Source organism: Vulpes vulpes, chromosome 11 (genome assembly GCF_048418805.1).
Source record: "Vulpes vulpes isolate BD-2025 chromosome 11, VulVul3, whole genome shotgun sequence".
NCBI lineage: Eukaryota > Metazoa > Chordata > Mammalia > Carnivora > Canidae > Vulpes > Vulpes vulpes.
In genome coordinates, this window is record NC_132790.1 from 24584075 (window position 1) to 24609446 (window position 25372).

The following is a 25372-nucleotide window of genomic DNA, read 5'->3' on the forward strand; positions in this document are numbered from 1 at the left end:
TGAGGCTGTGGGATCGTTTATTGGGGCTGTGTCCAGCCAGGCGGCAGCCAGCCTGGGCCCGAGCCCAGCGTCCCTAAGAGGCGCAGGGGGTGGGGGAGGGGAGAAGGCGCGGGAGGACCCGCCACCCCTGGCCCCACTCCGTCCTGTCTCGGTCCCTGCGGTGGCGCCGCGCTCAGGTGAGCGAGGTGTCGTCGTCGCTGCCCTCGCCGCCTGCGCCACCCAAGCGCTCCTCCCGGCTCTCTGTCACCGCGCTCTCGTCGATGTTCTCCAGCGAGTCCGCGTGCTGCACCGAGAGCTCCGACAGCGCCAGGCTCGGCAACGGGCTCTGCTCCGGGTGTAGCCACGGCTTGAAATGCGGCTGATGCTTCTGCTTCCACTCAGGGTACTTGACGCACGCCTTGTACATCTTCTTCATGGCCTGCGGGGCCGCCGCACAGCCGAGTCAGGGGTGGACGCGGAGCGGGACTGAGTCTTCGCCACGTCCCGGCCTGCGCCCTCCAGAGGCTGGGTCCCCAGCTCCCGGGAGATCCTGACTCAGGCCCATTTCGTGACTCCGCCCCTAAGCCCTGACTCCGCCCCCTGGCTCCCAGTCTACGTCCCTGACCCCTCCCCCCCAGCGGAACCGGCTCCCCCAGCTTCCATACCCCAAAGTCCCAAGGCCACTCACCTTGGGAGCCAGGAACTGAGAAGATTTATTCACCACCCACTTGGGTAAGGAGCCTATGAGAGCAAGGAAGGGCAATGAGGAGAGAAGGGAAGCAGCCGCCTCAGGGACCCAGCCCTCACCAAACATATATACCACCAGCCCGCTCCTTCCCACCTGGGGCTTCTGAAGAGGCCACCCTCTTCTCCATGGGAGGGAGGCTGCGGAGCAAGTCCTATAAGACAGCATCATCCTCATTTTCTCTCCATTTCAGCCCAAGGTCTCCAGCCTCAATTCTGTTGTGTTCTCCCAAACCCGGCCCCTACACCCACCTGTCCCTCTGCTGAGCCCCAGAGGACTACATGGAAGAAAACCAGAGTCCAAGGTGACCAGAGGCTCCAAGTGGGTTGAAATCTTGACCCACCAAGCCCCCACCTGCCACCTCATCTCTGCTGACATCCCTTCTCATATCCAACCTGTAAGTGCCCCTAATGTCCAGCCCCTCATCTACCTGTCTTTCCAAGCCCCCTGCCCAGGCAGTCTAGCTGCTACATAGGCCTGTTGGCTGAACATCCCACCCTGGCCTGACCTGGAATACACAGCCCAGCTGTCCGCCCTTTTTCATTCCCAAGTGTCTACTCTGCCTCTGACACCCAACACAGTCAGTGAGGTACCGAGGGGCCCTGGGCCTGGGTCACTGGACCCTCGGTGGGGCTTGGGCACACCGGGGCAAAGATGTTCAGGGCTTACCCATCCTCTAGACCTTCACTCATTCACTCACTCATTCCACATCCACTCCATGATACCTACTCTGGGCCAGTCTTGGGGACCCAAAGAACAATTCATTGTCTGGGGCCCAATGGTGTGCCAAGGGCTCTACTAGAGGAGGATGGGCCCACCAAGCAGGGAGCCAGGGGTGACTGTGGGTATCAGAGACAAAGGCAGGGACATGTGAAGCAGCCATGGGGGCATGAGCAAGGGAGGAGAGGTGTTTCAAGGCTGAGGGAAAGTGCTGCCTAGACAGAGAGGTGAGACCATGTAAGGTGTGGGGAGCGCCTGGGAAACCTGGGCAGGGGGCTTTGACTTCCCTCTGTAGGCAATAGAAAGTCACAGATTTTGAATCAGAAGAGTCATGAGGAAATAGAGGTTTGGGAAAAATCCCTTGGTAGCTGTATGGACAGACAAGGTGGCTGAGTATGGAGAGAAAAGACAAATTCAGGAGCTATTGAGGAGGTAGAGTTGATAAGAAGGGATGGCCAGATTTGGAGCTGAGTAGAAGGTACCCAGGTCAACCCCCAGGTTCTTGGCATGGGTGACTAGGGGGTGGAGGCTCAGGAGAAGGGACAACCAAGGAGGGGAGATAGTTCAGCATGGGATACAATGAGTCTCAGGTCCTGGAAGACACCTAGAAGGAGTAGTCCAGGGGCTGATGGCCACAGGACTCTGGATCCTGGCAGACAGACAAGTTAGCTGGCCACAGAAGCCTTGGGAATAGCGAGCCCTCCCAAGGGAAAGAGGACTGAGGCCTGGAAAACTCAGGCCTCCAAGATGGGCAGAGGATAGGAGCCAGCAAGGTGGATGGAATGAGAGCAGCCAGTGAGCAGGAAGCAAGTCAGAGCATGGGCACGTGTGCGTCCAGGGAAAGAGCTCCAAGCTTTGTCGTGGAGCATCAGCGATCATCATGGCCTTTGCTTTTCAAACCATTATAAAGTCTCAAACCTTGGTTCAAATGATATTTTGGACAAAGATGCCCCAAAATATAAAATAGCTCCTAACAGAGGCCACTTATGATCCCTAGTAGATGGGGTTGCAACCTCTGTGGTATAGGCTGCCAGGGCCGAGCCCTCACCTTTGGGGTCCACCTGGGCCAGGTAGGTGATGACGCAGCTCTTGGGCCCCGTGCTCTGGATGAGGTAGCCCGTCTGGATGGACACAGCTCGGACCAAGTCTTTCCGAGGCGGGTATTTCTGGGGATGGAAGGCAAAGGGAGGTGAGACTCAGGGTTGGGGCAAAAGAAGTGTCTTTGTGAGCACACACACACACACACACACACACACACACACACATATATTTAATTAGTTCACAATCTGTGGCATCCGCTCCAGGCCAGGCCTGATGCCAGGGTGAGGAGAAAGGGAAGACTCAGACCAGGTCTCCCTGTTCTCCCCAGGAAAGCCTCCAGTCTGGAGTCAGGGATCATGAGCACACACATGGGCACTTACACACACACTCATCTTTGCCCTGGCCAGCTGTACCTGCCTGTCCTGCTGCCATGGAGAGCAAGGCAGCCTAGCCTCAAGGAGTGTCAGAGAACCCTGCCTCTCACCCCGCTCACCCCCTTTCCCAGCCAGCCCATCCCACTCGCCCACAGTGATGGCCCACATCAACCTCTTCTCATCTGCCTGAGAGCTGAGCAGGAAGACAAGAGCCATTTTTCTCACTATATAGGAAGGAAATTGAGGGCCAGAGAGCTTCATGCTCAGGTGAAGTCACATGAAAGTCGTGATAGTAGCCAGAGGCCTCTTCCAGGCTAGGCCTGCTGGCCCCGCCATACCTGGTACCTTCCCCTGCCCACCCAGCGGGGAAGGCAGGTAGACTCACAGGGTGTTTGACTGAGTAGTTCATAATGATGTAATCAGTGCCCATGGGGAGCCAGGAGCGGAGGGTGATGACATCACGGTTCTTCAGGGGCTTTGGACACCTCCCTGTGGAGTACAAGGGACAGTTGAGCCAGGCCACTGGCCTGCCTACCTGCAAGGGAGGGCACAGCTGAGGTCAGGGACACAGAGATGCCTAGCTAGCTTCCACCTCTCGCTGACCCAAACAGGCACCCCTCTACCTACCAGACCACAGTCCCAGAGCTGATACTGAGAAAGAGACAGAGCAGAACCCTCTCCCCTCTTGTCTCCAGCCATTCCTGCTCACAACCTCCCGTGGCCCTTACCTGGCTGGCCAGGCTGTTTGTATGTGCGAGTGTGAATATGTGGGTGAACAATATTACTGTGAGTGTATCTGAAAATGTGAGACCATGTGTGGTCTGCGGCTATGGGGTGCATACATGACTGTGTACACATGTGTGGAGTGTGTATACATGCACGTGGGAGCGCATGTGTATATGTGAGTGTACGTGTGTGCCCAAGGGTCTGGGAATGGACAGGAATGTCAGAGAGGGCGACTCTACATCTTAGCACTCAGGTCTCCAGGGTCTCCCGCCTGGCTGCGGGGTGCCCACAAAGAGGAAAGCTGGGAGACGAGCTGGGCTAGGGGCCTGGCTGGGATCAGCATGCGGGCGCCTGCTCACAAGAGTAGTAGCCCACGTCAGCGTTGACTGTCAAGCGGGCGATGTCGAAAGTCTCAATGACGTTGCTGTCCCACTTCTTTCGATATTCAATGTCGTGTAGCACGTCATAGAGTGTCTCAGCAGGCACGTCGCGGCACTCCATCCGGCACTGCAGACAGACACATGGGTTGTCAGGGTCACACAAGGCTTGGAGCCCTGGCCAGGAGACCAAAGGGGGGACCGGCAAGAAGGGGAGGAGAAGGAGAACGGGGAAGAACGGCAACCTCTGAGCCAGCATGGGTTTATCTCTTGCCATGAGTCCTATCCAGCCCTCCCAGAAGCCACCTGTGCCAGGAGACAGATAGCTCCTGTGTCCAGAGACCATCTCACCCCAGCTCGGCCCCCAGCAAAGCTCCCTTTTCATCCCAGTCTCCTTCTCAGGGAAGGGTTTTGTTTTGTTTTTTAAGATTTTATGGGGCACCTGGGTGACTCAGGCAGTTAAGCATCTGCCTTTGGGTCAGATCACGAGCCTAGGGTCCTGAGATCCAGCCCTGCATCAAGCTCCCTGCTCAGTGGGGAATCTGTCTCCCTCCACCTCTCCCCTGGCTTGCACATGAGAGAGAGAACAAGAGAGAAAGAGAGCACAAGCAGGGAGAGGGAGAAGTAAACTCCCCACTGAGCAGGGAGCCCGACTACGCAGGGCTTGATCCCAGGACCATGCCCCGAGCTAAAGGCAGATGTTCAACCACTGAACCACCCAGGCATCCCTATACTCTTTTTTTCATCCAACAAACATCTTTGGATTTTTTTTAAGACTTTATTTATTCATTTGAGAGAAAGAGAGAGTGCATGTGGGAGGGGAGATAAGATGGGGAGGGAGAGGGACAAGAATACTTTGCACTGAGCATGGAGCCAGACACAGGGTGCAGGGCTCGACCCCAGGACCCTAAGATCATGATCTGAGCTGAAACCAAGAGTTGGATGCTTAACTGACTGAGCTATCCTGGCACCCCAAACATCTTTGAATTTCTTAATTTTTAGCCTTGACCTCAAAGAGCTTTCCATCTAGGGGAGAAAAGAGCCAAATATACATATATACATATATATATATATATATATTTTTTTATTTATGATAGTCACAGAGAGAGAGAGAGAGAGAGAGGCAGAGACACAGGCGGAGGGAGAAGCAGGCCCCATGCACCGGGAGCCCGACGTGGGATTCGATCCCGGGTCTCCAGGATCGTGCCCTGGGCCAAAGGCAGGCGCCAAACCGCTGCGCCACCCAGGGATCCCCATATATACATATTTTAACCCTCAAAACAACTCTGTCAGACAAGAAATCCAAGGAGGAACTTAAGGCTGAGAGAGGTTAAGTAACTTGCCTGAGGTCACCCAGCTGGTAAACAGCAGAGCTGAGATATAGCCCAGATCATATGTCTAGGAGCAAGTAAAAACAGAACTATGTTTTGTTAAGTTTGTACTCAGCAAGATAAAACTTGGTTCATGTCCTTGTTCTGTGATTTTTTTTTTCACCCAACAGCCCAAAGCCCCAGGATCAAGTTCCCCTCAGCAACTGGACAAGTTTTCTCATGTAGTTTAAAAAGGTCTCCCAGAGCTGAGCATTCAGACAGTGCCAAGGGAACCACACATGTTACTAAAAAAAAAAGAGAGAGAGATCTATGCAACCATATGAGGGAGAGTCACATTGCCTTTTCTCTAATCTTGGCAGCACTAATGGTGATGAAAGGCCACAGGAAGGGCACATCACTACCTATTGGGTATTCCAGGCACCAATGAATGGGTCAAGCTCTGGATATGCTTCACTTTGCAGAAAATACAGAGGACAGAGAACAAGCTAAATTTCACCACAAGAATACAACCCAAGGCAGATGGTGAGGCATTCTAAAGGGCAACGGGTCCAGTCTCTTCTATAGGTCAGTATCATACAGAAGGACTGAACCAGACGGACAGGACACAAGAACCAGATAGAAAGTGTGGTCCTGGATTGCATACTGGCATGGACAAAACAGCTATAAAGGGTATACTGGAGATGACTGGAGAAATATGAATATGATCTGAGTATTAGATGTGCTGAAAATTGACTAAACCTAAGAAGTGGATTGCTGCCTGAAGAACAGCAGGCTATGAAATGCAATGCAAAGTATTATCTCACTGGGGGGCAGGGAATATATGCACAGAAAAAGCTTGGGAAGAACAATCACTAAAGTGTTAACAGCAGCAATCTCTAGATGAGAATATGATGGTTTTCTTTTTGCAGTATTTCTATCTTTCTAAAATGTCTAGTACTGCTTCTGCGATAATGAAAAGATTTAAGTAGAAATGTCCCCCAGAGATACCAAGAAGTGCACTCACCACATGCTAGGTACTATCCTTTTTTTTTTTTTTTTTTTTTTTTTTGGCTTCTACCCTCAGCTGCCTTCTTCTTCCAGCCACCAGCAGAGGACTCATCCTTTTTTTCCCTGCCAGGTACTATCCTAAGTGCTTTTTTCTTTTTTAAGATTTTATTTATTTATTCATGAGAGACAGAGAGAGGCAGAGACACAGGCAGAGGAAGAAGCAGGCTCCCCGCGGGGAGCCCAATGTGGGACTCGATCCTGGGACCCAGGATCATGACCTGAGCCAAAGGTAGATACTCAACCACTGAGCCACCCAGGTCCCCTATCCTAAGTACTTTATACACATTACCACATTTTGTTCTCACAGAAAGGCTCTGAGGTGCTAGCCTCATGTTAGAATTAAGAAAATCGAAGTTCGCTTTCCAATCTGAGTCTGGCAGAGTGGCTCCTGCAAAGAAGGATGGTGAGAAGATGAAGGGCGGCTCTGCCATCAACGAGGTAGTGACCAGAGAATACACCATCAACAAGCGCATCCATGGAGTGGGTTTCAAGAAGCCTGCCCCTCAGCCACCCAAAGGGATCCAGAAATTTGAAATGAAGGAGATGGGCACTCAAGATGTGTGCATGGACACCAGGCTCAACAAAGCTGCCTGGGCCAAGGGAATAAGGAATGTTCCCTACTGTGTTGGTGTGCAGTTGTCCAGAAAACACAAGAATGAAGATTTATCAGACAAGCTCTGTATGTTGTTTACCCATGTACCTGTCACCACTTTTCGAAAGTCTAGAGACAGTTAATGTGGATGAGAACTAAAGATTGTCAAATACAGGTATAAAATAGCAAAAGATAGAGGAGGAGAGGGAGAGGAAGAGGAAGAGGAAGAGGAAGAAGAAGAAGAAGAAGAAGAAGAAGAAGAAGAAAAACATAGATAAGAAAAAAACAAACAAGGAAGTTCAAGGACAGGCTCCAGCCTGCAAAGATTCACTAAATCCTCCTCCCTCTCTGCTCTTCTGCTCCATGAAGGGGTATGACTCTAGGTCCAATCATTTAACTACCAGGCCCCAATTCCAGCCCTATGCAGAGCACTGAAGAATCAGAGTTGACTCCAAACTGACAGCAGAGAGGTGCCCTAAACTGCCCAGGGAAGGCACAAGGAAGAGGTCAGCTCTGCCAGGTGAAGGGAGCATTCGGTTGCACAGAGAAGCTGTCTGGAAGGTAAGTGTCTGCCGATGGCCCTAGAAGAGAGGGCAGCCAACAAACAGGCACAGAGGCAGATGAGAGAGAGAGAGAGGCATATAGGCAAGCCAAGTTCCATCTGCTCCAGTCTCCCTGGGGCAGTGTAGCCTCATACTCAAAAGGCCCTGGTTCCAGGTCTTTGTGGAGAAATGCATGATTCTGGGGATGGGTTCTAGGTGAGAACCTAGAACCTCTTACTGTGCCAGAAAGTAAGGACACACTCACAGAATGACAGGGATCTTGCACAGCAGACACAGGATCCAGCATTAAGGGGCTCCCGCTGGCTCAGTGAGTGACTGGTCAGGGTTTGCCCAAGGCTTTCCCAGTTTCAGCATCAATAATCCCACATCCTGGGAAACCCCTCAGTCCAAGACAAACCTGGGCAGTTGGGCACCTACCACAGGCTGACGTTGGGACAACCTAGGTATTAAAATAGTGATAACAATTATATGCCACTGAAGAAAACAGGAAACCAAAGTATACACAGGTATGAATGAGTAAATAAATTGAATATTTAATGAGGAACAGGGTATTTACATAGCTTCCAAGTAACTTCCCATCAAATACTTATTAATTACAAAGGGGAAAACGAGGGATCCCTGGGTGGCGCAGCAGTTTAGCGCCTGCCTTTGGCCCAGGGCGCGATCCTGGAGACCCAGGATTGAATCCCACGTCAGGCTCCCTGCATGGAGCCTGCTTCTCCCTCTGCCTATGTCTCTGCCTCTCTCTCTGTGATGACTATCATAAATAAATAAAAAATTTAAAAAAAAAAAAAGGGGAAACGAGTAACTTCACTGTAGGGAAGCACAACAGACACCTTCTGATTCAAGTGATTACAGGGAACATCATTAGTAACAACACAAGTTACAACTGGGTGTTGTCTGACAGGACACAATGAAGAAAATATACACACCACTTATTTGCCATTTTTGCCAAAGATGCATAACCAAAATCTAATCATTAGGAAAATCAGACAAAGCCCCAATAAGGAACTTGTACAAAAGTCCCCCCTGCTGAGTGTCAGGGTTGTGAAAGTCAAGGAAGGACTCAGGAACTCTCTAGACCTGAAAGAGACTAATGACACAGGAGTGAACGAATGAATGAGTGAGTGACCCAAGTGGTGGAAGGGATGCGAGGAAGAGAAAGGTGCTGGAGAAGAGAGCAGAAGTCAAACCAGCAGCAGAAGCAGAAGCATCCAGATAGCCTCTAGCAAACAGCCGCATGGAGGTCTGGATGTTGCAGCAGACATTCAACACACATTCATTCTTTACCTAAATTATGAGCTGGCATCACTCCTGTGCTGCAGAGTAGAAGCCTGAGACCCAGAAGATGAAGCAACCTGCCAGAACCAGACAGCAAAGACAGCAGCCAAGCAGGGATTCAAAACCGGATTTTCTTGTACTCTTAGCCATCAAGGAGCACTCAAGTGTGGCCTCTGAGGAAAGAGAACTTCTCTAAAGCCAAGTTTGGAAGCTGATTTGGTTTTGCAAGTCCTCAGAGGTGTTACCCTGGGCAGTGAGTGTGTGGAGAGGCAGTGACAACAGAGTTCTGCTTAGATGAGAATCCTACCTGGGACTGCCTCTTCCCTCTGGCCAGGCTCAGCGCCCCCAGGGCCCAGGTGCACTCATGGTTGAGGGCGGGTACACATTGAGAAGTGGCCCACGCCTCCCAGACCCTGCCCATTTTCCCCTGGGCTAGGGGCTGCTGTGGTTTCAGGACCAAAGGCCTCCCCCTGAGACAGCAGGCAGTAGATGGGGCATGCATGACCACGAGACAGACCTGGCAGGTAAGTGTAAACTCTGTGTAACATTTCATCTTTTAAATAAAGAGGGAAGGGGGCACCTGGGTAGCTCAGTCAGCTAAGCATCTACCTTTGGCTCAGGTTGTGATCCTGGGTCCTAGGATCGAGCTCCGCATTAGGCTCCCTGCTTGGCAGACAGCCTGCTTCTCCCTCTCCCTCTGCCCCCCACCTTCTCATGCTGGCTCGCTCTCTCAAATAAATAAATAAACAAATAAAGAGGGAGGGATGCCTGGTGGCTTAGTCAGTTAAACATCCAACTCTTGATCTTAGCTCAGGTCCTGATCTCAGGATTGTGAGTTCAAGCCCAACATCAGGCTCCATGATGGGCATGGAGCTTACTTAAAAATAACATAACATATAACATAACATATAACATAACAATAGGGAAACTTTAAAGGTTTCCCAGGCTGGTGGCAGGCTCTTGGGGAAGAAGGCCAGCAGTGGTGCCCTCCTGGCAGAGTGGGAAACCTGGCCTAGGGCAGTGGCACTGCAGGTGAAAAAACAGGCAGGCTGGGTGGTTGGTTCAGAGAATAGAGTGGAAAGTGGCCATGGGCGTCCTCATCCCGCCTGGCTCCTAGCTGTGCTCTTTCCACAGCCCCCAGGATGCAGCGGAGCTGTGCCAAAAGGGGTAAATTACATACAGCATTGTTCCTGCCTACAGTGGCAAGCCACCACATGTGCAAGGTGTAATTCTAAGAGGCCTCAGGAGGGGTGGTGGGGGAGGGGTGAGTCACTGGAGAGCACCTGGGGGACAGGCCAGGTGCTCTTGGACCCACAGCCATTGGGACCTAGGCAATCAGTCATTTGGGCTGGACACCTGGGAAGCTCCCCCTGGGAACCAGAACTAGAGGGGGGTTATTCCTGGTTGCTCAGTGAAGGAGCCATGCTGAGCTGCAAAACCCTCCCAGTCTTGTTATAGCAGGGAAGCTGACTTGCAGCTGAGAAGACTGAGGCCCAGAGGGAGCAGGTGACACCAGGGAAACCACAGACTGTGTCCCCTGCATTCCCTTCTCCCCAGCCCTAGGAAATAGAAAACTGGCAGTGCTCAAGACCTCTGGGATCTGCACACCCTCAACCGTCAGCACCCTCAGTCCACAGAGCCATGGTGGAGGGACTGGATGAGGGAGGAAGGCCACTGGGGAAGACTCAAGCAGGTTTTGAGTCTGACACTCCCAGGTTCCAATTCCAGTTCCTCCCCTTGGGCACCAACTTCCAAGTCTTAGTTTCTTCACATGAAAAATGAGGATAAAATAGAACCTCTCATGGGGACATTGTGATCAAATTAAATAATGTACATAATATGCCTGGCACATAGTAAATACTCAAAAAATAGTAGCTACCATGACTTCAGCAGGCTGCCATGAGCACCCTTCCACAAGACAGCACCAGGTCCTGTTTGCACGTGCCACCTCATATCCTGTGCCCTGGGTGCTTCTCACCCTGGCCCTGCCCATCTGTCCATCCACCCATTCACCACTTTCTGGAGTCTGCTGTGTACCAGGCCTGCAACCGGGCAGTAGGGACTCGGGAGTGAACCAGAGGCCCCAATGAGTGGGTGGCATAAGGAACAAGAACACAAAGTCCCAGTAGGAAAGGAGCAGGGATGGGGGAGAGGGGCACATTAACTGTGGGAGCAGAGGGCAACAAGCCTAAATGGAAAAGGAATGGAAGTGCCATGAGGAGAGAGGGCATTTCAGCAGAGAGACTGCTGGGTGTCAAGCTGTATCTCATGCTGCCCCCCTTTTCTCTCCCACCCCTTGTCCTGTGATCCTCTGGAGGCCTTTCCAGGGCTCAGCTGTAGAGAAGGAAAAATCTCTATGGGAAGGAGGGAAGTGGTAGAGAGAGAGGTTATAGTATCTCCCAGGATCCGGGGAGATGGCTGACCCAACACGGGGGGAGTCAGGTCACTTCCATAGGGCTGCGGTTCAGCCCTCAGGGCCAAAGGCCAGGGCAGTAACATGCAAACTGGCATACAGGGGGACCCAAGGTTGGCCCTCACCCTGAGACTTCACACAGCAGGCATCCAGCATCCTTGCCCATAGCATATGTGGAACCCAAGGATTGTCCCCAAGTCCCAGGGACCCAGGAGGTGATCTCTTCATCCACTACCCTTCAGTTACCACTGGGCAAAGTGAGGCCCAGGGAAGGTAAGGTTCATGCAGACTCTGTAACATCCCCCAGGCTGTGCTGTTTACCAAGCTGCATTCTAGTAGACAGTGTTGTAAAAGGAATAACTGTTAGGTAAATCATCTTTTCCCAACAGAACCATATTTGAATCAAAGGAAGCGTTCCTGACAGCAGGTGGGGGCACTCAGTATCAAATTGATCATAGCCCTGAACAATAGCCACAACTTCAATAACCATGACCATGGAGTAATTGTTCAACATCACTACCTAATTCATCATCACAGAGGAAACAACAGCACCTGGCTCACGAACCTCACAGGAGCAGAAATTTAGGTCAAATTGCCTCTGCCAGTTGTCACGGGCACCAAGCTGTATCCTGTACAAATACTGTCTCTTATCCTCCCAACACCCCAGTGGGTATCATCATCCCCATTTTACAGATGCAGAAGCTGAGGCCCAGAGAGTTGTAAGGATTGGCCAAGGCCTCCAGGCTAACACTGCTGAAGCAGAGAACCAGGACCTGGCTGTGCCTGACACCAAAGTGTCAAGACTTTCTGCTACCTTCATCAAGGGGCAGGACTGGCCCAGCTCAAACAACTCATTGGCAACTGGAGACTGTCTTATGTCTTAGTGAATTGATGGTTATGATGCAGAGCTCCCTGGATTCAGATGGCTTGCTGACCAGGAAGGCAAAGCTCATTCATTCTTCTGAGGAACAGAGTTCCTGACTCTGCCCTCAAACCTCACTGGGCTCAAAGACAGTCATAATTTTCCAAAACTCAGCCCTGGAGCTCTGCACCTAGAAGACACCTCTCCACCCCACCCCACCCCCGCCCGAGAACCTTCCAGCTACTGCGCTGCCCTGAGCGGCTCAGTATCCTCAGCAGGTCCAGCCTGTCTGGGTCACACAGGCCTCTGCCCTGAGGCGTCCTGCCTTTCTGGCCTTGGCTTGGGCAAAGGACTCCAGCTCTGAGTCCCCATATCTTTATCTTTCAAGCAGGGGTAATCCTCCCCTCGGAATGGAGCTATGAGGATTAAATGAGCCTGTACATAAAGCCCAGGGAGCAGCTGCCCTTCCTCCAGCCCAAGCCCAGCAGCTTCCCCCTGACTTCTCAGGCCCTGCCAATGGGAGCACCTTCTTGCTAATCCCCAAAGGGCAGGATAGACAGGGCCAGGGAACAAAGTTTAAAAAAAACAAAACAAAAATGTCCTAGATCCCTCTACAGAGTGGACGGGCAGAGAGAGGGGTGGGCGGCCCTCCTCCACCAGGGCCCAACACAAATGTACCAGCTCCCCACTCACAGCCCTCCCAGCCAGGCACATCCGACTCCATGTCAGCCCCAGGTGGGCGGAAAGATGCAGACTGAGCTGGGTCATAAGCTTGTGAGAGGTTCAGTTTCAGCAGCCCCTCTACTCTCTCTGCTCTGGGTCTCCTCACAGGGCCCACCATTCTCTCTCCCAAAGGCCCCAAGAGGCCAGAATCGAGCCAAGCCAATGAAGCCCTGCATTGTCTCTGGGCTTCTGGGGCTCCCAGAATGGAGATCTCTAAGACCTTCCTCCAGGGCCCCCCAAAATCTCAAGAATAGCTCAAGGGCACTGACCCAAGGGGTCAGAGAAAGTGGGGAGTGGCGTGCAGGAGGATAGAGTTCCCATCAGTCCTGCTTTCCCAGGACTTTCCTTCTCTGGCTCCTGCCCTATTTTGTTTCTGAGCTTTAGCCAGGCTAAAGGCCTCCCTGTCCTTAGATCCTTCAGGTCGGCGGTGGGGGGGGGGGGGGGGGGGGGCTACTTCTTGTCTCCTCCACCCCCAGGCCTTCCCTCCATCAACAGTGATTTGCCTGCAGTGCTATGGCCCCCTTGTTCATCTTGGCATCCCCTGTATCAGGTACGGTTTAGTAAAGAACTGTTTCTGAATAGGATGGACAGATGAGCCAACAAAGAAGTTGTGCCTGTGTAGGCTTCCTCTGACTTTTCGAGCGCAGGGGCCATGGCCGGTGATCCTCAGTGCCTCTGTGGGATTCAGAAGGGTCATTATGAACACCTCCCGGACTCCTGTAAAAATCTCTGTGGCACTTGAGGCTGATTATTCCTTCTGTCATCATCTATGCATAAAATGCAGTGTAGGGGTAGAGGGTGTCAGAGATAGGCTTCAGGGAAGATTCTGGGACTTGCTGAAATTGTACTGAAATTGTACTGAGGTGCCAATTTATATTTAGTAAATTAGCAAAAATATAGAACACACCCACTGCTTGTGAGAATATATGGTAAAACAGTTTACACAGTTAGAGACAGCAAAAATTTGTTCCACTATTCTGAAAAACAATTTGGCAAATATTTTTAAAATCATAAAAATGCCTTTCAACTCAGTTCCTGGAACCCCAGGATCTCAGGAAAAAAACACACAAAAAAGTTGTTACAATATTCAAGACTATATTATTGCATTTGTAATTAGCAAAATATATTGAGAACCACTCAGAACACCTGCACAGCTGGGCCTGGTTGGGTTAAGCCACATCACCTGGAGGATGACTGCCCAGCTACTGAGAACTGTGGGCTCCTCCAGGGCAAGGCTGACTCTAAACTCTAAGAACCTAGCATAATGACAGGCAGGGAGCAGCTGCAGGAAATGTTTGTGAATTAATAATTCTGTAGCAATATTAGAAACTTTTACAGATGCACCGTTGCAACATTAAATGAACAACAGAGGATACAAATTTGTACCTGTGCCAAGGTCTAAACTATGTATAAATTATCTACACCCTTGAATGAGTTGGGAGGAACCAAGGAAAAGTTTTACTCAGGAACTGAAGCTCTGGGTGGCTTATTTTTCACTTTGGATTCTTGATACAACACAGTTTGTACAAGACAGAACCTATACTTTTCTCCCCTGAGTTGAAAGTATTGTACAGAATCCAGAGGTCTTTGTTGCCTGGACCCAGAAGCCTGGGCTGAGCTGAGCTGGGGCCTAAGGCTGCCCATGCTGAAGCCGATTTAGTTTGGAAATGCTCCGCATCACCTGATCATGCTGAGAGTGGAACCAGAGGGGACCCGGGCCCTTCTGCCCTCAGACTACACAGGCCATGACGGGGGGGGGGGGGGGGGGGGGGGGGGGGGGGGGGGGCAGGGGAAGAGGGACGCCAGGAGGCAACTACAGGACAGAGCACCTAAGTGGAATCCTAAAGAATAAACGAGGAGCAGATGGCGCTCAGATGAAAAGGAGAGGTTAAGAGCTCCGGACAGAGATCCTGGCATGAGTTTGGGGACTGGAGACAGCCTAGACTGGCTGGAGGAAGGGGAGGGCTCAAGTGGTTCCACCAGGTAACCCGAGTGAACAAGGAGGACGGCGGGAGAAACTGGAGCTCTCCCTTGGGTACCTCAGACTCTTCATTCATTCATCCATTCAGCACATGTTAATGGTGTGTCAGGCTCTGTGCTAAGAGCTTTACAAATTCATTTAATTCCATCCTCTCAATTACCTGGGAGAAGGGAAGATTATATCCATTTGTAAATGGTGTACCAAAAAAGTAAAGGAACCGCAGTCCCACCCAAGCCAGGCTCTGCTCTGTGGAGGACCCAAGGAATCCCAGGTGAGAAAGCACCTGGCCAGGTGAGGACAGTCCCTGGGGCTGGGGCTATTGTGGCTGGCTGTGTCTGGAGTGAGGGAAGCTGGAAGTACACAGGCACATGGGATGGGCCCAGTGCAGAGGCTCCTTCCCCCACCTTCTGGCTCAGTATTCCCACCTGCACAAGGAACAGACAAGCCCTGTGGCCCTCTCTGCTGAAGGGTAGGGATGTGGCACCAAATACCTCCAAACCACTTCCCCAAGAGTGGGGCCCCCGTGAGACTGGGGAGGGAGGTGGGGGGGGTGCTGCTATGCCTCCCCTAGACCCGGCTCCTGAGTCTGCAGCTCTCAATCCAGGGCTGAGTGACTCAGTGCTGCTCTGCTTCCTTGCCCCTTCCCTCCCCCTGGTCTCCAGCAGCTTCCCTGGACCCCCACCACACCCCTCAGCCTCCAGACCAGCAGGTCCCAGTTCTGCAGCAGTCAGGAGCATCCTGCTCTGACTTCGCTGAAGCTGAGCTCCTGCCCTGGGGAAGGCGGGAGAGCTGAGAGAGGCAGAATGTAGATGGGCCTGGAGGAAGTGGGAGGGATAGGGGGTGACTAGGGAGACAAGACAAGGGCCAGGGCTGACACACAGACACCAAGACAAAGACAAATTGGATAAACACCTCCCAGAGCTTCAGAGACTGCCAGGGGCCTAATGCCCCCAAAGCACTCTCTCTAAGAAGCTCCAGACTCGGTCTTCAACAGCCTCCTGGGCATCACCCCCCAGGCTCCCCCTCACCATGGTCATTACTGCCGTATTATCTACCCCAGGGCCCACTGCCCTCCACTCTCCTCCAGAGCTTGGACCCCAGGCATGGTTCTTGGACTCGTCCCTCACTCCCATCCCTGGGATTCCGCGTGGCCACAACCTTCCAACAGCTCCTCTTCTCCAACCCAAGGCAGGCCTTCTCATCCTTGCTTGGACCACTGCAGCCACATCTTTGTCTCTGGTCTCCTGGCTCCCAGAACAGTGCTCCCCCTGCCGCTAGGGAGCTTTCTACCACCCAGAGCTGATGGTGGCACTGCCCAGCTCGAAAGTCCCTGCTGTCTCTTTCTCTGCCTTTGGTCCAGATCCCAACTCCAAAATGTCCTCCTCACTCTGGCTCCGCCTCCACTCCTCATTTTCAGTCCTTATTCCTACCTCTGGGAGCCTAGAGTGTTGAGGGATTCACAGAGAACTGCTCAGCTTGCAGCCTGGCTCCTGCTGGGCTCCAAGGGCCCCACCCACAAGCCGCCCCCACCATGCTGTCAGCCTTGGGGTCTGCGGCCCCAGTTCTGTTGGAGGGCTGTCCTCATCTTCATCGGTCTCCCCACTAGGCCTCAGGAACAGGGCCCAGGTCTGATCCACCTTCAGGTCTCCAGCACCCACACAGTGGCTGGTAACATGGGTGGGAGGCATGAAAAGAGGTTTGTTGACTGAATAAATCATTGGGACAGGGTGGGGGGAAATGGAAGTAAAGGGACAAGTAGAGACATAAAAGGCAGAGGCAGTAGCCATCAGACACAAGAATAGAGAACACACCCCAAGAGGAGACTCTGTGACCCAGAGGTAGGCCCAGAGGGCAGGCCAGGAGGCCGGCTGGAGGCAGGGAGGGGAAAACTGGTGGAGCCAGCACTGAGCCCCGGGCTGGAGCCGCCAGGAGACAGCTGAGGAGACATAATTGGATCAGAAACAACCCTGCTGCAGTGAGGGGGCGTGACTCACACACACACACAGGAACGCCAGACACAGAAACACACAGTCCCACACCCAGGCACATGCGCACATACATACGTACACGTACACACACCCAGGGTGACTTACTGACCCTCAGCAGGTTTCTGCCCAGAGCTGTCATGGGGGCACTTGGGAGGAGGCTCACATCACACACAGTCATCCTCAATCCAGCTCTACACACAGAAGATGCACGCAGAGGCCAGATGAGCCCTATCACATCACCCTGTCCTCATAACACACAACCACCATCTGGCATCTTATTTAATTATCTGTTTGCTTCTGTTTTCTCTAGTCTCCTCCTCAGGATGTAAGCTCAGAACAGCAGGGTCTGATCTGTCTGATTTGCCACTAAATTCCTGGATAGAACACACTACTTGGCATATAGTATGTGCTCAATAAAAATGTGCTGAATGAATAAAAGTTGGAGCCACACAAGGGAACTCCATCCCCTCTGGCTGTCAGGCCTCTGCCTTCTTTAGTCCAGAATCAGGTACCAAGTAATCTAGAAGGACCAAAGATTGGGGAGCAGGTGTCCAGATTATAGATGGGATCTCGGAGAGCCTGGAGCAAATGCAGGTTGTGGCTTGAAACCCAAAGGCATCGGCTCAGGACCACAGTACTTATCCCTTGCCCTGTGTGTGTGCTGCCAGGAGCAGAGTGCCTGTACAGGTATTGTTCACCTGTCCAGGACAAAAGGACGCTAAAGACATCAGAAGTACCAAGTATCGGGATCCCTGGGTGGCGCAGCGGTTTAGCGCCTGCCTTTGGCCCAGGGCGCGATCCTGGAGACCCGGGATCGAATCCCACGTCGGGCTCCCAGTGCATGGAGCCTGCTTCTCCCTCTGCCTATGTCTCTGCCTCTCTCTCTCTCTCTCTGTGACTATCATAAATAATAATTAAAAAAAAAAAAAAAAGAAGTACCAAGTATCTGCCTTCCAGGAGCCCAGGCTGAGAGGCAGGGAGGCCAGTGTTAGGCTAAAGCCTCAGAGATTAGCTCCAGCTGCCCTGTGCCACTTACCCCACACTCTCTCATGACAGGTGAGAGGAGCCAGTATTTGGCATAGGATCCAACACTAAGTCCGGGGCCTGCCACCTTCTTTCACCATCTGTGTTTCTGAAGGTCCAGGGTCCCAGAACATGGAGGGCAGTCCAAGCACATTGGAGGGGAAAAAGTAAAACCCCAAGAGGAGTAGGGGCCCCATCCAGCCTAATACCTGCTCTGAACAGCCTTCCTCCCAGCTGCTGGTGGTCAGAGGTGAAGGTAAAGGGTTGCGGCTGGAATAAGGTTTCTAGCCTTTTACTGTGGCAACCTGGTTGCCAGGCCTGTGGCCATTGGTCCCTCAGGAACAGGCTGGAGTGGCCCAATCAAGGTCCCAGATCACCAAACACTGCCAGGCTTCTGGAGTCATTGTGCCCACAGCCCTGGCTCCAGGTGGCCCAGCCAGGCATGGAGAGCAGGAGAAGAAAGAAAACCCATCTGTCTCCAGGACTCCCTCCTTTCTCTCATCTCCTGAAACTTTAAAGACTCTCAGCTGGAAACTGAGCTGGGGCTCGTTAAAGTTTAAAAGCCAGAGCCTGGGGAGATGGGCGTGGACATACAGAGCCAGCCCAGGGACTGAGGGCTCTTCTGGCCCCTGGGGGACACCCACTTTCATCTCACTCACAAGGTTCCTCATCCCCAAGGCAGGCAGCAAGGGGGCTGCACATCCACACCATCTCACACCCCAGCCTGCACAACACATTGCAGAGGGTTATGCTAAAGCTGCCAAGTCCCATCCATTTATCCCTCCTAAAGCTTTCTGGATGCCTTCTCCACAGCCTCTGTTTTAGCAGGGGCCTCAGCATCTCTGTCCACACAAATACAGCATCCTTCTCCTACTTGCTTTACTGAAAACCCTCCCCTGGTACCTCAGGATGCACGTCCTAGGGCCTGAGTCCAGCTCTCTAATCACCTCCAACCCCCCCCCCCCCCCCCAGAGTTCCAAGCTCCCTAGGAAACCACCTGCCAATCTCCTAATACACTGCTCTATTTCCCCTTCGGGCCTCACACGGCTGCTCCTCTGTAGGGAATGATCCCAATGCTATCGAACTTGTACATCTCATTCTCCACCCAATTCCAAAGGTATCACCTGAGCATTCCAGGAAGGCTTCCCTGGCCCCCAAGGCCAGTTCAGAGGCCCTGCTGCGCTGCGTCTCCATAGCTCCTGCAATAAGTGTCTGCCCAACCCTGAGGGAGCTCCTTAAAAGCAGCACTGGGCCTTGATTCCCCTCTGTGTCCCTAACCTCTGCACAGGCCAGGCAGAGAGGCTATCAGTGAATGTTCACTGAATTGGCGAACAAATGAATGAAGTACCCAAAGACAGGCAGGTGGCACTACTATCCTCATCTGATACATGAGGAAGCTAAAGCCTCGCTGCTGGTAGCAACCTGCTCAGGGCCACGTGGCCGGGACTCTGGACCATGTGCTCTCTCTCCCATACTGCTTCAGCCTTGCCCAGACACCTCCTCCAGTTAAGACTCCCCTGAAGTTTCCAATCACCTCTGACCTTGCCCTTCTCTGAGCTTCCCCCACCTGAAGATCCTGACCCTGGCTCTGGAGTCATGCTCTCCGGGAGCCTGTTTGCTGAGGACAGCTCTGGAGCTCCTTCCTCCAGTGGCCCCCATGCCAAGTCAGAGCTAGAGCCAGCCAGGACAGGTCCTCAGGGCCAAACCCTGGATTCAAGTGCCCCATCTAGAGAGCTCTCTGATGGCACAGAGTAGCCAGGCCTTCACTTTCTTACTCTGTGTCCAGCAGTATAGACCCCTCTAATCATGGTCTAAGGCCCAAATGGCCTCTACAAACCACCTGCCCAGCAGTTTCCTGTAGAGATGGGGAAACTGAGCCCCAGATGGGCAGAGTCCCAGCCTGAACCTGAACTCACTGAGTCTAAAACCCTAAAACCAGATTAACCCACATTCTTGCCACCACAGATAAGACTGTCTCAGAAAGTTGAAGTGACCTCTAAGGTCACGCCGAGGACCTGGGCTCTTGCTTAGTTGGGTCCCCTCCCACAATGACACTGCATAGGGAGATTGAGGCAGGAGAGCGGGGTATGTTGGGAGCCATGGGGTCCTGAAGACAAAAGGGCCCAATGGTGCTTGTAAGCAAGCCCAAGAGAGCAGAGAGAGCTCAGCTTTGGAGACCCAAACATCTGAATTCTGATCCTGCACCTTAGGCACCTCTGTTTTTCCCTTGCACAAGTGAGTTCCTGCTCTGAGCCTCAGTTTCCACATCTGTTCAGTGGTGTTAATGAGACCCACACCATAACACAGCTGTGAAGACTCAATGGGAAGCCAGAAAGAAAACATCCGCACCTGCCCCCATATTCTCCAAGACCCTCTTTGAGTCTGTTAAGAGTGTTAAGACTGTTAAGGGTGAGAAGGGACCTTAGGGATCCATAAGATAATCCCACATTTTATATGGGGAGCTAATGAGGTACTTAAAGGGAACAGACTTGAAAGCTTGAAACCTGGGGTGAGGGTGGGGGTGCCTTGTGATGTGGGAGCAAGGGGACAGCGAGATAGGGAAGGGAGGGGCCGTGGAGCTTTCTCCAAAGCAGAAGGGGAGGAGCAGTAAGACAGGAAGTCAGAGAAGACAGGTCCCCACTGCCCAGCTTCCTGTAGCAAGAGGAACCTCAGGTTCTCAGCCACACTCCCCCAAGAGACCTCCCACCCCTGCTCTAGCCACCAAGCCCCTCAAGGCCCCGCCCCTGCTTCTGTGGTCTGCCTATGAACATCTGCCCTGTGTAGTAGGCAGGGGTCACCTGGAACTGTCATTCCTCTCTTCACCAGGGTCTGGAAACTTCTGAGGACAGGGCCAGGTCTCCTCTGGCTCTCACACAGCTAGCCAAGCACTATGCTCGACAGGCTGCAACATCAGAGAGCCTGAGCACATGAGGATCCAGGGAAGGGCTTGGCAGGCCATGTCACGTCCTGCCTTCTGTCCCTTCATTCCTCATTTCTCTCCCATGGGCCCCAACACAGGTGTTGAGCTCAGAGGCTCCTAGAGCCCATGACACAGACAGAGACACAGCCCAGAGAAGGGCAGGTCATACACAGAAGAGGATACCACCAGGACTGGGCCCGAACTGGCCCTGATTAATTTTGCATTGACACCCCCCCCTCCCCAATTTTACATTTCTCATACACCCAGACACTGGCCTGGGCACTGACAGACCTAGGTTTGCTTTCTGCCTTGGACCCAAGATCTGTGTTCAGCATGTGCCTCTGAGACAAGGCCTGCCCTCTCAGGACGCGGTGTCAGCCTCCTCTCCAGGGCCCAAGGCACAATGCAGACCAGAGGCCAGGCCAGGCTGGAGGCCAGTTGGGAGGAAAAGGGAAGAGGTGGCCTCCAGCAGCTCCTTCCCTTTGTCTTGGCTCCAAATGCCCCGCTGAGAGCTCCAGAGGCTTGCAGGGGCCACTCAACACAGGCAGAGGGAGAAGATAAATCTAGGGGAAGGGAGATGAGGAGGAAACCAATCAGATAGACAGGCGGAACCCCACCCCCACCCTCACCCTGGGATCACGAGAACAAGGCATGCCCTGGGGGCAGGCTACTTTCCCAGCTCAGGGGGCAGGCCCACAACAGGTTGGGGCACGATGGGGTAAGGGTGCAAAAGATCAACAAACACCTGTGGTTGGGTCCCCGCAGCCTGGAGTGACCCAATCATCCCTGGGGACTCTGGCTTCAGAACTGCTGTGACCTTGGCAAGCCATTTCCCCTTTCTGGACCTCAGCTTTTTCATTTATCAAACAGGAATGGGACTATGAGAACACCATGTACTTCAAAGAGTCATTGATGGGGTCAAATGCTATGATCTTGACTAACTGTGAGCCCAAGCAGAGTGGGGCAGGTGCTCTGGAGCCAGGCTGGCCTGGGTCCTACTTCTGCCTCCACTGCTCTGTGATCTGACGCAAGTGACTCTTGGCCTCAGTTTCTTTGTAGCATGAAGACAAGTCTACTGCTGCCCAGGATTAGCCAGAGGGTAAATTTGCTGGTGGAGAGAGACACAGCCTCTGCTTGGCTCAGGTTAGGGGCTCCTACCAGAAAAGAGATTCACTGCATGGAACCTGGGAATCCTGGAACCTAAGGCTAAATAAAGAGCCCAGAGACCTCTGCTCATTTCCCAGAGCCCCACTGGGCTGTGCTGAGGGAATCAGGAGTGGGCGGCTGGCCCCTTAGGATGCCCATAGCAAAGGCCCCAGCCTCCATCCTAGGCCCCAGCTCTGCTCACCTCCTGTCCCCAACTCTACCTCCATTGTGGGGAGCAGAACAGAGACAGGCTAGGAAGACTAGAAATCTGGGTTCCAAATTGGCTCTTCCAAGACTTGGCTATGTGGCTCTGGGCTGGCCCCTGTCCCTCTCTGGGTCTCAGTGTCCTCACCTGCACCCCAGTAAAGAGGGAGTATGAAATAGGGATTGCAAAGGGCCTTTTGGCACCTCCAAACTCTGCTCAGTCTGAGAGGGAAGGAGCATCCAGGTCCTGGCTAGGGACCACAACATCCAGTTTTCACAAGTCCCCTCCTCTCCCAAAGGCCATTTGACAGGTCTGAGCTGACCGCAAGGGGGTCAGAACTGTGGCAGTCTGGCCCCAAGACCCACCAGCTCTGGGCCCAGACTGGGCTGGGTTTATTCATTAACCAAGCCAGATGGAGGAGGCAGCTCCACCCTATTGACACAGAGGGTGGGAGTATACTGGACTTAGCTCAGACTTTCTGCTTCTGGACAACCTTACACCTTTCCCAGATTACAGTCTGGAAAATAACCCTGTTCTTGCAACAACCTTGCTTACCTTTCAGTTTGTCCCTTCCTTCCTTCTATCCTTCATTCAATCAACATCCCTGCTATATCTGTGTTGGATGCTAGGGATGCAAAGAGGGGTAGGATCTATCTCTGCCCTCAGAGGGCACCAAGCTGGGACCCACTAGCTGCCCTCTGCTTCCCTGCTCCTCAGCCTCAGACATAGGCCAGGACCAAGGAAGCCCGTAGCCCTGGGCCCTCAGGCCTGGACAGAGTCCCAGACGGGGAGACACACATGGAAAGCCAGAGAGAAAGAGATAGACAGCTGGGATGCAGATAGAGACTCACAGCAGGGGAGAAGGGAAGGCAGAAAGTGTGAGCCAGAAGGCCATATGGGACAGACGGACAAAACTGTAAATGACGAGGATATAGTGCAGCAGAAAGACACGGGGTCAGAGAGGGAAAGTCAGACATCTCCAGCCCTGGTGTGAAGTCAAGATGCCGGAGCTAAGTCGGAGAGCAGGTCCTGGGCAAAGGTGCCCTCTGAGTCCAGTGCCCTCCCCCGCCCCCCCCCCCAACAGAAATACACTTCTCCATGTGGAGGAGGAGGGCAGCAAAAACACAGCAAGGGAAAGGCAAGGGAGGTGAAGGGCACAGCCCACTGCCAGGAGCACATCGAAGGGAGACCTGCTCCCCTCAAAATGTGGCACTCATAGCAATGCCAGATGTGTTGGGGGCAGCTATTGAGGCCTCTAGACCAGAGTCCTCACCAGCCTCTGCCCCATCTAGTCCCCCAGGTGAGGTGGGCTCCTGGGGATCCATACCTTAAGCCCATCCTGTATGGGCAAAGAGGACAATCACAGGGCTGTGAGGAGTGGGGTTGTAGGTCCTGAGGGAGCAGATGTACCTGCCTCTGCCCTGCACCTGCTGGCCTCCCTTGGCCCCCTCCTCCCCAAGCCTGGCCCTGTATAAAGAAGAGACATCCAAGCCCTGACTTTCAGGCTCTGCCAACCACAGTCCTAAGTCCCTGCAGGAGACTCTGGGAGTAGCCAGGGAAGGAAAAAGGAAGAGCAGGGCATCAGGCAGGAAGGAATCAGGCCCCTGGCACCCAGGGCTGCAGAGTGTAGGGACAGAACCAGGAATTAGGGAAAGAAGGGCTCAGTTTCCCTGTCTGGGATAACAGCAGTCAGGGACTGGTGAAGACTTGCAGTGGCAGAGCGTCCCAGAAAGAGCCAGCTCTCCTAGACAAGCCTGGCAGCAGCCCACGTCCCGGGAAGCAGGCAAGGGCATGAAGAAGCCTGGGCTGAGGGAGCCAGAGTGAGGCACACGCCCCTCTCCAGGCCTCAGTTGGCCCATCTGCGTGATGAGCATTTGCCCCGCAAACCGTGCCTCCTCCTGGTCCCTGGCAGGAGACTCCTTCTGAGTCCAGGTGCACAACCAGGTGTCTGTGGCCCCAGCGAGGAGCAGGAGACTCCCTGTCCGAAGCAGGAAGGGCACAGTGGAGGCTGCACGTGGGTCGGGGCAACCCTACCTTGATCTTGTGCAGGGTCCGATCCATCTCCACAGCCTGCACCCACACAGACACGCCGGCCTTGCTGTAGGTCAGATTCCAGCCCTCCTCGGCCTCACACTCTGACCGGAAGCTGCGGAAGTCCTGATCGTCGGGCACCTGGACACTGTCGCGGCCCAGGACTGGCCGAGGCCCCTGGGGCTCTGTTGAGGCAGCGGACTTCTCCATGGGGAGGCCCAGGGCCCTGGTCCTGGTCCGGCTCTCCTGGGTCCTCCGCGGAGGCTCCGGCAACGTCGACGCGGCTGCAGATGCTGACGCCACCTTCCTGGGACCTGCAGGACCGGTTTGAGGACGAGAGTCAGTGCGCTGGGGGCGCGGGTGGGGCGGTCCGGGGTCCTGCGCGGATGGAGAGTTCCAGACGGGCAGAGACCGGCCCCCTGGCGAGCGCGCACTAGCACAGGGCAGCGGCGGGGCACCCCGGGAGCGCCCCCGGACCCCCCTGGGGCCGCAGCGGGGTTCCGCGAGGGCTCTCGGGGACCCAGCGGAGACCAGGACCCCGGGCGACCCGCGGGCCGGCGCGAGCGGCTCAACTAACTCGGCAGCGGCGCCAGCGCGGGGTGCGCGGGGCGGCGGGGGGCGGGGGGCGGGGGGGCGCCCCGCCGGACGCTCACCTGTGCCCGCAGCTGCGCCGGGGCCCGCCGGGGCCGGGGGTGCGAGCGCCTCCGCCGCCGCCGCTGCCGCCGCTGCCCAGGCGACCGGGGCCGCGCGGGGGCTCCGGGGGGAGGAGCAGTGGGTCCCGCCGCCGGGCCCCGCCCCGGGCCCCCCCGCCCCGCGCGCCCCCTCCCTTCTCCCCCCTCCCTTCTCCCTCCCTCCGGGCTAGGCTCGGGGCTCAGGGGCTCCGCTCCCCGGGGCTTGGTATTTTCCAGGCTGCGGAGGTACAGCTGACGGAGCTCAGAGCCCCGCCCCGCCCCGCCCCGCAGGGTCCTAGCGCCCGCCCCCGCCCGCCCCGGGAGGGGTCTTGGCCTGGGGAGCGCTAGTCCTCAACCCGCGGTTGGGGTCGGGGCCGAAAGGGGCCAAGTGAGGGTGGACTTTGGGAGGAGGGGCCCTGAGGTGTTTGAGGAGGGATTCTGGAAGTTAATTGTGAGCCCCTTCTCTCCATCCCCCCTCCCATACTCACAGCTATACACCCCTGCAACAACCTACTTACACACGGGCACGCTTTCCCTAGACATCCCAGAGACACCCCCGCACGGCACTCCAGAGACCCAAACAGGGGTACACACCCCCGCCACAATCAAAAGCAACTCAGAGCTGCCGAAGCT

At 54.1% G+C, this 25372-nt stretch overlaps 1 protein-coding gene and 1 long non-coding RNA gene across 2 annotated transcripts in view; one reads left to right on the forward strand and one right to left on the reverse strand.

Moving 5' to 3' along the window:
* Positions 1-24294, reverse strand: STARD10 (StAR related lipid transfer domain containing 10). The gene is made up of 6 exons (XM_026010544.2): positions 24072-24294; positions 3945-4092; positions 3245-3348; positions 2493-2610; positions 668-720; positions 1-418 (listed from the first exon to the last, which is right to left on the reverse strand). The coding sequence occupies exons 1-6, from the start codon at positions 24276-24278 to the stop codon at positions 173-175; spliced, it is 876 nt and encodes a 291-aa protein (XP_025866329.1). The 5' UTR covers positions 24279-24294; the 3' UTR covers positions 1-172.
* The window catches only part of LOC140594486 (uncharacterized), a 15295-nt gene continuing 14210 nt past the window's right edge, over positions 24288-25372 (forward strand). The window contains exon 1 of the long non-coding RNA XR_011995346.1: positions 24288-24407. This is a non-coding gene — a long non-coding RNA (uncharacterized lncRNA). The remainder of the gene's footprint in view (positions 24408-25372) is intronic.

Bases quoted from the DNA above. Each gene is read 5' to 3' on its own strand.
- STARD10 (XM_026010544.2), bottom strand. From the start codon at position 24,278: ATGGAGAAGTCCGCTGCCTCAACAGAGCCCCAGGGGCCTCGGCCAGTC. The intron at 721-2,492 runs GTGAGGGCTCGG...TTGCTCTCATAG, and splicing joins GGCCCAGGTGGACCCCAAAG to GCTCCTTACCCAAGTGGGTG. The intron at 419-667 runs GTGAGTGGCCTT...GCGGCCCCGCAG, and splicing joins CTCAGTTCCTGGCTCCCAAG to GCCATGAAGAAGATGTACAA.